At 36.5% G+C, this 16,794-nt stretch overlaps 1 protein-coding gene across 3 annotated transcripts in view; it reads left to right on the top strand.

Annotated features, from left to right (window-relative positions):
- Positions 1-15,393, top strand: part of LOC113047971 (putative adenosylhomocysteinase 3) — a 28,910-nt gene extending 13,517 nt beyond the window's left edge. For all 3 annotated transcript variants that reach the window (XM_026209435.1, XM_026209436.1, XM_026209434.1), the window contains 16 exons: positions 5,110-5,218; positions 5,508-5,651; positions 6,828-6,928; positions 7,211-7,313; positions 7,399-7,493; positions 7,570-7,676; positions 8,078-8,194; positions 8,330-8,393; positions 8,993-9,081; positions 9,345-9,415; positions 10,494-10,588; positions 10,679-10,777; positions 11,600-11,668; positions 11,899-11,977; positions 12,636-12,756; positions 12,845-15,393. In XM_026209435.1, coding sequence (XP_026065220.1) covers positions 5,110-5,218; positions 5,508-5,651; positions 6,828-6,928; positions 7,211-7,313; positions 7,399-7,493; positions 7,570-7,676; positions 8,078-8,194; positions 8,330-8,393; positions 8,993-9,081; positions 9,345-9,415; positions 10,494-10,588; positions 10,679-10,777; positions 11,600-11,668; positions 11,899-11,977; positions 12,636-12,756; positions 12,845-12,851 — 1,470 coding nt within the window. In that variant the 3' untranslated portion in view covers positions 12,852-15,393. The remainder of the gene's footprint in view (positions 1-5,109; positions 5,219-5,507; positions 5,652-6,827; positions 6,929-7,210; positions 7,314-7,398; positions 7,494-7,569; positions 7,677-8,077; positions 8,195-8,329; positions 8,394-8,992; positions 9,082-9,344; positions 9,416-10,493; positions 10,589-10,678; positions 10,778-11,599; positions 11,669-11,898; positions 11,978-12,635; positions 12,757-12,844) is intronic.
- The last annotated feature ends 1,401 nt before the right edge of the window (positions 15,394-16,794 follow it).

Here is a 16,794-nt window from a genome sequence, read left to right as displayed (position 1 = left end):
ACATTTGCATATAATGAGTTCTTTAGCTCAACCTTATGCTGCACCACGCGATGCAGGTGCTACACAGGACTTGTGAATCTGTTTACGCATGTCTTTCCACAGAGAACAAATGTAATCTCCTCCAGAGATGTTCAGGACCTCAGCCTGATGTTGCTGCTGCCATGAAATGAAAAGCTCAGGGGGTGAGAAAAAAGAAATCATGTAATTTCTGAAACTCGCTGCTCCCTTCTGCAGACAAATTTGTAGTTTTTTTGACGCTCAAGTGACTCCATTACTGATGTGTACTCAGAACTGAAGTATGTCTGGGTGAAAGTATGTTACGTTTTTCTGCTGTTTGGCCTAAAGGTTTTGTATGGTTCTGTCATTTGTCATCTGGAGGATAAGTTTTTCTCTTTATCTGTACAGTTATTCTGCATTTCTCCTCTCCTGTTAGCATGCGTTCTGTGCAGAACAAACCCATCCAGAGTCCTGCACGTGTCCTGCAGGCGTGTGCCCGCTAATATTTGATGTACCTGGTGGAATAACATTTTTGTGTCAGGTGAACGCCACAAGCGGGATGTGGGTCCAATAGCCAAGAATATTTTGACTCAATCCGGTACACGCTGATAGGCAGCTCTTTTCAAAAGGTCCTGTGCTTGTGATCATGCTCTGTCTGAATACCGTTAAAGGCTTTTAGTTACAGCGTGATTTGCTGCATTGAGCATTGTGGCAAATCGCACCGCCACTATTGATATCCGTAGTGATTATATTAAAGGGAGCCCTCTTTAATTGTTTTCTGTATTTAATATATTCACAATTTGAATAAAAGTTTTAGCCTGTTTTTTTTTTTTTTTTTTTTTTAAGAAGACAAAATGGTCACGTATACACTACAGAGTATGCACAATTGTTTAAAATAGTTCAGAATAGAACTTTTTGTCCTGTTGTATATTCCAGACTAACATATTTCATTAAATTTCCATAACAAGTTTCCTTGTTTATTGTCTCAGAGCTCAGCGGGATGTTAGGAACGTTTTGGAACTGCTCTACCCTGCAGAGAGTTCATGTTTAGGAGCTCTTCGCTAACTGCACTTACTGTAGCTGCACTTTATTCCTAACTGTTGGCATACATTGAGGTCTCCTTACTAGTAAATGAAAGCATTGTACTGCATCAGTCTATATTAACAAAACCCTTGCACACCAGCCATGACTTGCATCATTGTGACAAGACTCTCAATGTTAGGGTCTTCGAACCAGCTTCGATTTGGGCTCCTGTACTGAATCCACACTTCACCAGGATGGCAAACGACAATGTGAGTCATCGCTTTACATTCATCATTCGTTACATTAATTTTTTTGTTTGCTTCTAAATGAGCACACATCATTGATATATAGAGCAATAAGATAGTTGAGTGTTTGGTATCTCTGTTAGAGCCAAACCTTAGAAAGCTGCCTTACTGTCTGCATACACGACTGTTCAGCAAGAATATATATAGACTGTATATACACACTTAAGAGACTAAAGTCTTTTTTTATTTTTTTTTTCTTTCTTATTATGGATGGTTAATGTCATCTTGGCAGGCAGCTCACTTGGGTTTTGAGCAAAGCTGCAGTGTAATGATTATCCTTGAGTAAAAGTTTAGTTCACTTCGTTAGAAAAGTGATTCATTGTTTCAACGAACAACCGATAAAGTCATCAGGACCCTGCACCCAATACTTGAACATCCATTCTCAAGAAAAAAGCGTTTCTCCACCGCTCTTATCGGCTTTCAGCAGTGTCACTAAAATGTACCGTTAACGTGATGCAAGCATCTGTCTCTTTCTCTAGTTCTTTCTTTCATACATAAGTGATCTTTTTTCATGGAAGTGTTGCTCGTGGCCTGAATCTTTCCTCCAATTGAGCTTTTTGCCTCCTGTTTAATACATAACTCCATTCATATTACCTTTGAAAGATTAAAATACCTCATTTCTCTTTTGGCAAAATGTCTAGTGGCATTTAAAAAGAGGACGTAATAGCATAATACTTTGTTTTCAGTGCATGATTATCCTTGTCTTTTCATTTGGATGATGACCAATTCATATTGCTGAAGTCTTTATTTCCATTTGTTTTTTTCCTCTAAATAAACTAGCTGCCTTTATAGTGTACTTGGACTGTGCAGACAGTGTCTGATTAGGGACGAATGTAATGCAATAAACCCAAATCTGAACTTTTTAAAGTCGGTAAGTTTATTTGTTCACGCAAAATCATAAAATGCCTGTGTCAGCTAGAACAACAGTAAAATGCAATGCAAGTTGCGACATGTGCAGAGCAGTAGGCATTTACATTTATGCATTTGGCAGATGCTCTTATCCAAAGCGACTTACTTTGCTCTCAGGGTATACATCTCATAACTGTTTATGCATTTCCTGGGAACTGAACCCATGACCTAGGCGTTGCAAATCCCATGCTCTACTGTTTTAGCCAAAGGAATACATAAACATAAACTAAAGCAGCTTTTATAGACACATTAAACTTTCAGTTCTACTACTTAACTAATCTTGTTAGAAAAGTTAACACATGTTTATAGCAAGCTGCTGTACATTACGTCTGGTTTAATGCCACAAAGACTTGAAAGTAACATGTTTAATTTGTACAAGACCTCACATTTGCGAAGCTGGCCAAGCATTTGCATCTGTGTTTGCCTACACCTTTCTGGCCTTAAAATAAATGTCTAACATGGACTAAACATTTACATCTATGCATTTGGCAGACACTTTTATACAAAGTGGTGAATTGGATTTAAGGTACACATTTTTTCAGTTCCCTGGGAATCAAACCCATGACCTTGACGCATGCTCTACTGTTTGAGCTACATTGAGGCTTTAAGTGTATTAGTGTGTTTTGTTGTGCAGATCACCTCGGCAGAATGTACAGACCTACAAAAGACTGATAATAGTTCCCAAATATTTGACTTTCTAAACTCCCTAGATAAAGTAATGCGTGATCCAGGTCCCTGGGAAAGGTATGAAGTCATACTGGAAAAAAGTTTAGAAACCACACCTATTAATACTTTTCACATGAGTTCACAGGAGATGTGGACCACCGTATTCTTATAGGATGATTTTCAGCAAATTAGCACTGTTTTTCAAGATTGGGCCATCATAAAACATCCACCAACAGTTTGTTTGCTTTACAATGTTGAACTGTTTGTAAAGTCTTAGCACATTTTTCTTGTTAAAGGCCAACAAGTGATAATCGACAAGCTAAACCAGCAACCATGACGTTGATGTTCGTCATAAAGGTGAGTTCAAAGAACTCAAGAACATGCCAGAGTAATTATCCCTCTGGTACCTTCGGTCTGTCGAAAGAGCCCTTTGTGAGGGCCAGTGGTGGCAGTGTGTGAGTGCATGTGTCCTTGGCATGTTTCATTATCTTGAGCATGAGACGCAGAAATCACATTCTAAAAGCCTCCACACACACACACACACACATGCACATTTTGCCAACTCTGCCCAGAATCGTTTCAGCTTCTAAACAATTAACAATTAAAAGAGAGATGCACAAAAAACCCCAAAGGGAAACAGTTTAGCATTGTGATGCACAGGCCATGGAATCAGAATGGCCACATGTAAAGATGGTATATAGTCTACTTCCCCTCCGCCGGTCCCTTCCCTTTTGCCATTCGTTTTTTTTTCTGTCTCTCTTTTGCTTTCTTGTGTGTCATGCTGACATGTTTTTTTTTTTTTTTCATATTTCTAATTGAATCTGATAATTCAGAACTTTTTCTTCTCTGATTAGTATCATGCAAGTATGTGATTTGGTAGAGTGTGTTTCCTGCACAATAAAACATTCCCAGTACACTCCCTCAGCCCTTTGTGTAGTAATAAATAAGAGATAAACGGGTGCCAAATTGAAGTTCACAGAGTCTGCGGGTGTTTGTTTCTCTGTAGCGTTATTGACGCAAAATCTCTGCAAGTGGCAATTACTGAAGTACTTTTGGGCACAGCGGTGTGTTTGTGTGGATCAAGGCCTCTGTAAGTCAGGCCCTTACACTTGTCTGCATAACTGTGTTATACTCGTGGTCTAAAAGCCATCCATCCGTCCTGAAAACAGCACCTCCTATAGCTTCATCCTAAAGCTTGAAGATGAATCACTGTGATCACTCAGTAGATAGTTGATTGAACACAGATATGGCACAGGTTATGTAATAGTCACGCTTTTAAAAATCTCTTGATGGAGCGGGGGGATTTGAGGCTTGTTGTTGACTCAGATGATAACGTCAGCAGGGCACGACTGCTCCGCTCTATAATCCTCTCACGGTTCACGCAGAGCGTTCCTCTCTGCAGGCAACAGCTGTCAGGCCATTAATAGTAGCACAGTTTACCGACACGTCTACGACGAGCTCTCAAAGGTGCTCATTGAGAGCAGATTAGTGGTGGCTGACTGAATTTATGAAGAATACTGTTGGAGTTATCAAGATTTGATATGGAAATGATCGCCTTTAAACCTGCCTGACTTTGGCAGACAAGAAGTATCTATCTGGCCGGTCAAATAGTGTTAAAGATTAGGACGAATCTTTGTTGAAATCATTTTCTTCTCACTTTCCAATTAAAGGCTTATTCCTGATATTCAGCTTGATTGCGGGGACTGGTCATTGTTTATTTACTTGTTTGTCACTTCCTGTGGTAATGGACACACTGTTAAGAATTATGTGACAGATATATATATATATATATATATCATTGTGTGAACCGTGGTTTCTTTTTTTCCTTTTTTTTTTAAAGGGATTTTTCAAAGAATTCTGAAAAAAATGCATCTGTTAATTTAGGTTATTTTAGGTTTCACAAAATAATAAAATAAATAGCAGCACAGCTGTTTTTAGCATTGATTATAATAAGAAAAAATATTTCAAACACCAAATCAGCATGTGTTAATGATTTCTAAAGGATTGTGTGACTGAAAACTGCTGTAGTGGCTGCTGAAAATTCAGCTTTATCTCACAGGAATACAGTACATTTTATAATTTATTAAAATATATTTCTTGGCAAGTATGAGACTTCTTTCAAAGTCTTTCTATCTTTTCCCACTGTAAGGACTCTCGCTCTGGTCTTTTCTCTCTCTTGTCCTGACCCTCCCACTCTTTTTCTTGACAGATCCAGTTTGCAGACCAGAAGCAGGAGTTCAACAAACGTCCCACCAAGATCAGCCGCAGGTCTTTGTCTCGCTCCATCTCACAGTCTTCTACAGACAGTTACAGCTCAGGTATGACGCTGTACAATCACCAACACACACTGTACAGTCACACGTTCATGTCCCGTTAAACCTCAGTCTGGTGGGCTACATACATGTTACCATACATCAAGAGTCTAATGCAGAGTGTCAGGTGAGTCATGTGAACAAAGGCTTTCCTGTGTGGGTTCTCTGGCAGGCCTCTTTAAGAGGATTACATAGATAAAGGAGAGTACGTGTTGTAGGCAGGGTGTCTTAGGACTGTGTTCATAGAGAAACACACACATCTACATATTTTTGTTCTTTATTATTCACTTTTCAGCTGCTTCATACACTGACAGCTCCGATGACGAAACCTCTCCCCGTGACAAACAGCAGAAGAACTCCAAGGGCAATGCAGACTTCTGTATCAAGAACATCAAACAGGCAGACTTCGGACGCAGGGAGATTGAGATTGCCGAGCAAGGTTGGAAGGGCCTTGTGTGTCTTAATGTTCATGTGCCGACAAGTTATAACTGTTTACGAGCGTGACAGCTGATTGTGCAATGCCGCTCACGCTTGGTGTTGTCCGCAGGCCTGTCAACATATTAAGCCGCTGGTATTTGTTTATGTGTGAAGTAGAAGTGTGTTTGTGTGAGCTCAAGTGAAGCATGTTTTGATGTTCTTCCTGTGCTGCTGAGGGGCCATATGTTCAGTGTGTGCTGTGAGACAGCAGGGCGCCCCCTTCAGCCCCTCATAACCACATGGCCATACTCCCGTGTGCACTTTCACACACAGTGTCTCTTTATAAGCTTTAAAAAGTTCTTTCACATTTAAAGTTATATTATGTTACTTTTTTTTTTTGTTAACAAATGTCAAAAATTTTAATGAGCGAGAACGTCATAAACCCATCTTCTAGTTATTTATATTTATAAGGAGATGTCGGGATGGATTTCCCGGGAAGCTGCCAACTTTCATAATTTGAACTCAGGAAAAAAAAAAAAAAAAAAAGTCTGAACTGTGAGAGAAAAAGGTGCAATCTTTTTTTCTTAGCCTGCAAGCTTCAATAAGCGAACAGTACCTGTAATAAATCACAAATCACATGTAGCACAGTTGCACATTTCTGTGCATTGACTTGGCTCACCAAACAATGTTTACACTGTAACAATGCAAATCTCTAAACCAGTTACTGCTTTTGTCCATTTGCCTCTAAATAACCTTGCCAAGTTATAGTTTCCACCATTACTTGATATGAATAGCATATATATATATATATATATATATATATATATATATATATATATATGATGTCACCGTTGCCAAACCTTTTAAACATTTTTAACCTTACCTACTCTTAAGACACATTTTTCAGATATCTGTGTTTTGATATTGTGTTAGTGTTATTAGTGACATTCACAATGTAGTAATGTGATCATTTGTAACTACAAGCACAGAGATGCGCCTCAAGCCATCAGATCCATCCATGAAGCACAACTCACATAATTACCAAAACATTGTTCCTCCGCGAGTTAACTTGTAGCTTTATTCTTCAGCCACTAAACGTAACACAGTGAGTCTTTAAGTCAAGGATGTGCATGCGATAATCACTTAATTTAATACTAATAGCATGCATTAATGACTATTGTGTATCTGTGCACTGTAGAGATGCCGGCTCTCATGGCTTTGAGAAAAAGAGCTCAGGGAGAGAAGCCATTGGCTGGAGCCAAAATTGTGGGTTGCACCCACATCACTGCACAGACTGCTGTGAGTTTATGTACACACACAAAAAAAACACTCCAATCCCTAATATTAACTTAATTTGTTCTTAAATTAAAAAAATTACACTCTAATTCAAACACCCTAATCCTACCCCAACACTTTTTAAGGACATTATTTGGACCATTTAGGAACTTTTTTTACTCTCATACTATATTTGAGGAGGTTTCTTTTTTTTTTTAATGCACATTTTTTGAGAGCAGATGGACATCTGTGTTTCAGTAATGCATCGACGTGTGTGTGTGTGTGTGTGTGTGTGTGTGTTTGCAGGTGTTGATGGAGACCCTCTCTGCTCTGGGCGCTCAGTGCAGGTGGGCCGCCTGCAACATCTACTCCACTCAAAACGAGGTAGCAGCCGCTCTGGCCGAAGGAGGTAAATATTTTCCTATCTTATTCTTATTTTTTTATCCTTTCATACTATTCTGTCCTGATCAACTCTTGTGTGTCATCTCTGGCAGGTTTCTCAGTGTTTGCCTGGAAGGGCGAATCGGAGGATGATTTCTGGTGGTGTATCGATCGCTGTGTTAACGTGGAAGGCTGGCAGCCCAACATGGTAGCTGGAATATTTACATTTAGATAAGTGAAATATTATTTCAGTTTTCAGCATTTTAACAGCTTATATTGTGTAGATCTTAGATGATGGAGGAGATTTGACTCACTGGATCTATAAGAAATATCCCAACATGTTCAAAAAGATCAAGGGCATCGTAGAGGAGAGCGTGACTGGAGTTCACAGGTGATAATAGTCATTTGTAAAGGATTTATTTTATTATTCATTTGCGTGGATAAGGTAAAAACTCAGTTTCTGTTGGACAATTGTTTTTTTCACAATAATAGAGAATGTCTCCACCTAGTGGCTAGTAGTAGTACTGGCAAGTGATTGAAGTATGATATTTTAGAATGTACTCAAATGTTTTGGATAATTCAGACAGACAACTGACTGTCTTATTACTTATTATTTAATCAAGAAATTTAAATACTGACCATTTAATATGTATATATATCATGCATTAATTTATATATATAGTGGTTATCAACATTAATTCTGCAAAATTTGTCTTTGTCTTTGTGTTTTTTTTTTTTTTTTTTTTTTTTTTTTTTTTTTTTGCTAAACATATCTCATTTTTTATTTTCTAGGTTATACCAGCTGTCAAAGGCTGGCAAGTTATGTGTGCCCGCAATGAATGTGAACGATTCGGTGACCAAGCAGAAATTTGACAACCTGTACTGCTGCCGCGAGTCTATCTTGGATGGGTATGTCTCTTATAAAGGCGCTTAAAATAGTTTCCCCAATCAATATGGTTAACACACTCTTTTTGGTTGAGCAGGAACTGTGTGGTTAATTTCGACCTGTGGTTTTACTGAGTGTTTTTGTGTTTTGTGTTCAAGTCTAAAGAGGACCACAGATGTGATGTTTGGAGGGAAGCAGGTGGTGGTTTGTGGATATGGAGAGGTGAGATCATTATTTGACAAATGTTGCCAGCTCATAACGGTTTCCTTTGAGAACCTGCATTTAGATCTTAAGCATGTTCTTGGACTTTGTAAAAGTACACTTGTTCAAATTTGTTAATTCAAAAGACTGGTATCTGTCACATCCAGTCTTGCAAAATCTAAAAAAGTAATTTTTAATTTAGAGAATGCAAGGTAAAGGGTTAAAATATGACAATTATTTAGTATCTGTCTAATCGGCTAAACCCCAACTATTTTAGAATGATTTTGTTTATCAATTTTAGAATATTCCATTTCATCTGTCAATCACTTTTGCTGGCCACACCTCCACTGCTGCTGCATTAATGTATTAGGAAACAGATACCAGATATGGCCACTAGAGGACAGAAAACCCCAGGAAATACCTCTAAATGGATTTCTTTTGCTTTCTAATAATAAAGTCGAGGAGGAAAATAGGAATGTTTTTCCAGGAACATCAAATGATTTATATTTTGCCCTGTTTGTGGCAGTCACATTGTGTGCTACATACAGTATATATTTTCACAGATACTTTGAACCTTTTTGTTCTGAGTCATACCTGTGAATCCTTTTGTGTGTAATAAGGTGGGAAAAGGCTGCAGTGCTGCTCTCAAAGCGATGGGCTCCATCGTCTACGTCACTGAGATCGACCCCATCTGTGCTCTACAGGCCTGGTGAGCCACAGACACTCTCACTGATTCAGTATTTCCTCGATAGCAGCGATGCCATTATATACACTTAATATCATTCTGATGTGTTAATAATACATTGTGAACCAGCATTTGAGTGGTGAATGATTCTCCAATTCTTTTGCACACCTAATTCAAATTATCATAGCACTTTCCTAACTCTTGTTTTCATTCACAATTCAGTCTCATGCCATTTATTTTTCATTTTTGCTCATCAGAAAGACTAATTTATATTTGTCATCACACAGCATGGATGGCTTCAGGCTGGTAAAACTCAACGAAGTCATCAGACAAGTTGACATTGTCATCACCTGCACAGGTATTCTTGAATCTGAATTTGATTGTAGTAAATTTGGAAGGTTTATTATTCTGATTGATTCTTGATTTAAGGGAAGAAAAATGGCAATTTACCCCAAAAAAGACAAGTTTTCGCTCCTTTTGTATCTTTTTTTAAACTTGAAAGATGCTGTGCCGATTTTTTGTAATTGGTTGGGAAAAAAAACTGACATACTTTAAAGTTTCTGCTGTTGTTGATATATATTTAAACTAAATAATTACTAGTTAAAACATATGATGTTACTTCTTTAGTATGATGTTATAAAGGCTTTTAGTCAGGTTGTTCTTACTACTATTATTATTATTGTTGTTGTTTATTTGTATTGTATTTTAAGTAATTATAGTAATAATAATAATATTAATCACCATTATTATTATATTTTATTATATATTTGAAGAAATAATAATTTTTTAAATCTTTATTTGTGCATTTTCAAAATTTACATGTATATATTTTTAACATGCTTTTAAATGAGATTATGAAGGCTCTTTGAGCTATCAGCTAGTGTTTAATGCTGCAGAATGATACACTGTTATATAAATGAGCACAGTTTATTGCCTGTATAACTGCATTCTACCTCTCACTGCACTAATCAAATGCAGTGATTGTAGTATAGATTGCTGTTCCTGAAGTTAATTGCATCTGAGACTCGTATACACTTCAAGTAATTATACCTGAGCTGCAGTCAATCTTGAATTTCAATGAAATGAAGTTTGACAAAAGTTCTGATTATAGACCCATTTCTAACCGTTCCTGTAAAATAAATGATGAACGGAACAATTAAAGAATCAAACCTGAATCACAGTCCATTCTGCATGCAGCTGTGTTGCTCATGTGGATGACATTGCTTTCAGCAGTAATTGCATTTTGACTTCTTTGGATTCATTTAGCGGTTCTGTGGGGAAAGGCAGGTGGAGAACGAGGGACTTCTTTGTTATGTGGCTCTTTGAATCATTTTAAAACTATTTTTTCCTGAAGCTCCTTTCATCAACTAAACCCAGAAGCTTTCAGGGTTTCTCATTCGCATTCATCTCACTCTTGTGGTATGTTGTTTCCGTAGGCAATAAAAACGTGGTAGTAAGAGAGTACATGGACCGCATGAAGAACGGCTGTATCGTCTGCAACATGGGCCACTCCAACACTGAGATCGATGTGGTGAGGAAACTGCTCTAACACATAGTGTATTCACACAAACTGTGTGTAAACAAGTGTCTGAAAGTTGACCACCTTCCTCCAACTTTTCAGGCCAGTCTGCGAACCCCCGAACTGACCTGGGAGCGGGTGAGGTCACAGGTGGATCATGTGATCTGGCCAGATGGAAAGAGAATAGTGCTGCTGGCAGAGGTTAGAAAGATTGAAAATGTCATGATTTTAAAATGTATTATTATTATTTTGCACTTGCATTGTACTGAATTGCAAAAAAACTGGAGTGAATGTAAAATACATTTTTATAATGTGTTAATGTAATCACAATTACATTGCAGTGTTATTTTATATAATGGATAAATTGTAATACTGTATATTACATGTAATACTGTATATTAACTGTATGTTTTTAGTCATGTTTTGAGTTTGTTTATATTTTCCATTTTCACTTTAATTTTGTAGTGTATCTTTAGTGTAGTATTTGTATTTTTTGGTAGTGTCATTTTTATTTGATTTTGTTTTATAGTTCGGTAACACTTTAGAATAGGTAACACTTCTTAACTATTAACTACGACATTTCTCTCAATAAATTCTTAATTTGCTGCTTATTAATAGTTAGTAAGATAGTTGTTAGGTTTAGGTATTGGGTAAGATCAGGGATGTAGAATAAGGTATTAATATGTTCTTAATTAGCACTTATACATGGCTAATATTCTAGTTATATGCATGCTAATAAGCAACTAATAGGTGTTACCTATTCTAAAGTGTTAGCATAAGTTTTTATGGTTTAAGGTTTAAGTTTAGTTTAGGTTTTGTTTTTTACATTTAAATGTCTATATATAAATGCATTTATGTGTGTACATCTTCCTGTAGGCAAGGCAAGTTTATTTATTTGACTAGTCAGACATTGCGCAGGTATTATGAAGGAGAAAAAAGAAGTTAAGATTAAAATGTAACTGAAAACACAGTTTGAAAGAATTTTTATGTATTCTCAAATCCATATACTGAATGTATTTCCAGGGTCGCCTCCTAAACCTGAGCTGCTCCACTGTTCCTACCTTTGTGCTGTCCATCACTGCCACTACCCAGGTGAGACGAGAGTCATAAAGAGTCAAAAATGAACACAAATTACTTTATTAAATGGATAATGTGCTTTTGTGTGCATGGAAAGAGAATTTCACTTCACAGTCCAATCAGAGAATCGGTTGCTGTGTTAGAGTATGAACCTCGGGCACTTGTGTGTGTGTGTGTGTGTGTGTGTGTGTCACAGCCTTGCTGTTGTCATGGTGACTGATTTCCTGCTCCTTTTTTCCCCAAAGGCTCTGGCTCTGATAGAGCTCTACAATGCCCCTGAAGGCCGCTACAAACAGGACGTCTACCTGCTGCCTAAAAAAATGGGTATGATGCATTGATATAAATACACGCACGTGCATAAAAAATGGCAGGTCTAAAAGAATGGTTAGGCATGACCCGAAATGAACTATTTGAGAGATATGTGGTGCTCATACTCCACTAAGACAGGCGTCACATGCAATAAACCGAGGATTTACGTGAAATCCTCAAATGTTGTCTTAATATTATGGCTGTCTAGGGGTGTAATTGGTTTAGTCTGTACTGTGTACAGATGTTTTCAGCCTGTTGAAAGATTCATTGTTTTCTGCGGCATGCGTTGTAGAGTTTAGCCCCGTGGGATCCTGGGAGACAGCTGAAAATAGGTCACCCTGTCACAAACGGCTGCCACTTCTCCCTCCACGATCTCTCATCCTCTCCACTGCTCTTCAGCTTTTTCTTCCAAACCTTCAGCTCACACTCAGAGAAATTTATTTAATAAATGAGATATAAAGAAGAGATTTTATATATATATATATATATTAGTTTGCTATTTATTTGCTTTTTCTCATCATGAATATACAACCATAGTTCAACACTCCAGCAGGTGCTAAATTAATTGGCACTGAAATATGGTGCCAAATTATAAATATTAAATAAAATGTGACTTTTCTTGATGCGCGATGTTTAAAATGTACTTAAAAATGCTAATCTGCTTTTTCTGCAGATGAGTACGTGGCCAGCCTTCATCTCCCTACTTTTGATGCACATTTGACTGAACTATCTGATGAACAGGCCAAATACCTCGGCCTGAACAAGAATGGACCCTTTAAGCCAAACTACTACAGGTCAGCGGCTTCATGATAAGCCTTCATGATTTAAAAACTCCTGTCTTTTTATGATGTTTACCAATTGCTTGCAATGTTTCATTTTTAGGTACTAGACCCATTCACAGATGTGAAACGAAGACTAAAGAAATTATCAAGACTCCATAATTCATACAGACTAAGAGCTGTGTGTCACAGCTTGCATTTGGAGGGGAGGGAGAAGCCCTGATCTGATTGGTTGGGGTTGAAGGGCGTGGCTAATTATTGTTATGGCAGTGTTTATTTATTTTATGCTAGAATAACTTGGCTAAACTTTTATGAGCTGCTACTGCCAGTGGTGCAACCCAGCGATGTTTTCATGGAAATGTCACCATTTCATCTTTTCTTAACTTCATGTGTTAGTTCTATGTAATCCATTTAGAGATCTTTTATTGTTAAATTTTAAGTTCTGCTAAAGACAAGGATAAACAATGTTCAGTCATACCTGATGATTTAATCATGGACTACCAACGTTGTCCTCCTGTTCTCTAATTTTGTAAATTCTCTGATTTTTTTTATTTTCTCTATATAATATTGGGGGGTGGGACAGAATTACGGTCGGGTGCAGGGGTTCAAATTGTTCTTTTAGTTAATAACACTTAATTTTTTTTTTTTTTGTCTTGTATAAATTTTTGCAGCGAATTTTAACATTTTTGCGCTCTCGGTTCTAAATAAAAGTGGTTAAACTTTTACTGGATTGTGAACGATTCGGGGGCGGGGCTTATCCCATCTATTCACCCAGACTGGAATCTAATTGGCTAATAGGAGTTAGCATTTCAAATTTCCTTTTCAAACGCAACACGCTCCTACCACACTGTATCCAAAAACACCAGTATTGATGTTTGAGATTGAAATGCTCAAACTGTTTGCAATCTATCCAAGTAATTGCTAAAACTCGTCAGGCTGTGTAATCACAGGGGTGTATATTAAAATATTTATGATTTTTTTTTTCTTTTTTTTACTTCTGCCATCTTTTGTTCCTATGAACTCATCCTCTGTCATTATAAAAAATAAGCAATTTAATGTTATAAGATCCTATAATGTAATATGGAATTAAACGAAACCCTTGTTTTATATACTGTGAAGTAGATTCTATATCAATGAGATACCAAATGTACAGTTAATCCGGTACTGAGTTTCTTTCCAGGTCCTCTGCAGATTTAGTCTAGAACGCAGTGGGAGAGAAATATGTGTGAACTGAAGCCAGGACCAACTGTGTACTCATTTCAGAGGATAGTTTTGCTGTTTGCAGGCCTGTAGAGCAAAAGCTGCCTTTGTGACTTGGATATTCAAATATAATAAAATTGGGACCTTTATTTTACTACACTTCTGAAAATCTTAGATATTTATGATGCCATCTGTGTTTGTCATAAAGGGAATCAAAATGACCTTTCCTGTTTCCTGTTTAATGTGGCGTCACGTTCCTTCGCTCAGGAGTCAGGACTGTCTCACATGGATGTCTGTGTCGTGTAGGTGTCCCTTAGCCAGTGGACCTTTTCTTTGATTGTCCAAGGATTTTAGACTTTGCAATTCTGTGATACCTTACAGTTTTGAGAAGACAAAGTATAAACTTGCAATTTACTTTTTTTTTATTCTTGCAATTCCGAATTTGCATCTCACAATTTTATTTTTCTCGCAGTTGTGGCTTTATATCTTAAAGTTTGGATTTTTCTTCTAGAGTTTTATATCCTGTTTATGTTTTTCCAGAATAACGATGTAATTGTGACTTTCTCACTATTCAGACATCATAGAAAAGCGAGTTTATTTCTTGCAATTATGAGTTGACATCTCGCAATTTTAAATTTTTTTTTTCCTCAGAATTGTAGATTTATCAATTCTGCATTTATATCTTGGAATTCTGGGTTTATATCTCACAATATTTTTATTTTATTTTTTTTACGAGTAATTGCAACTTTATCTCTCAATTCCGACTCTGAATTGTGTGTGAATAATCTTGCAATTACGAGTAAAATTTCAAATCAACTTTACAAAACCCTAAAGTCATATAAAAGTGTTAAATTTGCTCTCAAACATTTCAAGGTGGGTTAAATGTTTGTTCCTCTTATGTTGTTAGTATGTGCTGCTCTTGTAGCTTGTATTAAGAGAGTCTACATTAGTATTAAAAATGTAAATGTATTGATATCCCATCTCCTCAATAACCCTGATGTCAAGTTTGCATTCACTTTTTTTATCTGCTTAACACAAAATCTCTGTACTAAACACATCAGTTGCTGTACGTCTTGTCGAAATGTGTTCAACCCATTGTTTTCATTTACTTTCATTCTTATTTGCGAGGGTACATGCGTGTGCTTTATAATGTGTTTGAAGAGGCTTGCTTTCTCGGCTGCTGTGTGGCAGTGGAATGTGGTTCCAGGCCTGGGATTTTTCCGGATGCTTTTATAACCACATGGAGCGCATGGGATCAACACCAGCACCTCTGATGGAGAATGAGCATTGACTTAAAGAAGATGAAACAACTGTATATTTATTGTCATAAATCACTAAAAATATGAAAGTCTTTAATGATGAGTTGTCAACAATGTTTAAATATTGCAATTGATGGTAGAGGAGCAATAATCTGTAATCTTGAAGAACAAAAATAAAAATCACAAATGTAAACTTTTTATTTATTTATTTTTTTTTGCAGGTATTTTTTTGCAATAATTATATTTATCAGATCAGGTTATCACTTAAGTAGGCTAACATATGCATGTTTTACTTGATTGTGTGTGTGTGTGTGTGCGTGCGTGTGTGTAGCCTACCAGGAAAAAAAAAAATTAAATAGTGCAAATAATTCCCTATTTGACATTAGGATGTTTAAGAAGTCAAACAAATGAAAAAGGTAGAATATTTTGTTTGAGTAGTTTTTATTTTTAGATTTACTCTTCATTTTAATTAGAAATTTGTTATTGTTATTGGGCTATAATTCAATTAATTATTTTTTTAATGTATTTATTAATGTTTTCAGTTATTAAAGTAATCATGTTATACAAAATGAGAAATGTATTTAAAAATACATTCAAAATATTTAAAATGTTACATTTTTATAATCCAAGTAATTATTTGTATTCTTATTTTTATTATAAATGTTTATGTTTTTGGTTTAAATTATCTATCCATGGCTTAAATATTCATGAAGCCCAGCCTTTGAAGATTTGAGGAGGACGGTTGACTGTGATCGAGTGCTCAGCTTCTGCTGTCCTGTCATTTCAGGCATAATTTGGAGTAAAGGTCCTTTTAAATATCCTGGCATCCCAGTGAAATGTGTTCTGATGTTAAATTAGATTTTAGCTAAATATATTGGATTTTAATGCTATTCTTGGTGTGCTTCATCTCTGTATATTCCTGTACACTGGTGTCACCAGTAGACAGTGTAAACAGTGGGTGTTTATTCTGGACACATGATGGTTTGAGAGGTATGTAAGATCAGCTGCTGTTGTCACTCACACCTTCAGGTTACTTGTACAAACACACAAATACTGAAAGTCTGTTATCTTCACTCTGATCTGTTACGAATGACTGTCCTCAAGTTCAGACCCTCCCAGATACTAATAATGTTTAATAATTTGTTAAAAGTATAATATGATAAACATTGCAGTGGTTAAGACTATATTTTTCATATTTCTGTCTCAGATGTTCTGTGAATGTCTGAAGTTAAAGCAAAGTAATATGAACCCCCACTGCCCTAATTCTTTCTTTTAAAAGTCTGAAGCGTTTCTTTTCATGGCATTTGTCACACTTTCAAATTAAAATGTTAATTGAAGTGCTTGACTTGTGAAGGCACCACCATCACGAACGTGTCTCCATCTCAACAATCAATAATTCATTGTGTTCACAATATGGTCTGTCAAAAACGTCACAATGTGACTCTTTCTAGCTGCAGATCTTTCTGTTCCTCAGTGTGAATAATTGCACTTTGTTTGGCCAAATCGTTACTCTGACAGCACTTTCTAAAGGCCACACATGATAAGACTGGAGATTTTATTTTAATGTATTTGTCTTTTATATCTAATAATAATA

Source organism: Carassius auratus, chromosome 29, assembly GCF_003368295.1.
Source record: "Carassius auratus strain Wakin chromosome 29, ASM336829v1, whole genome shotgun sequence".
NCBI classification, from domain to species: Eukaryota; Metazoa; Chordata; class Actinopteri; order Cypriniformes; family Cyprinidae; genus Carassius; species Carassius auratus.
The sequence above is the reverse complement of the archived record's forward strand: the minus strand, read 5'-3'. Positions and strand labels throughout refer to the sequence as shown.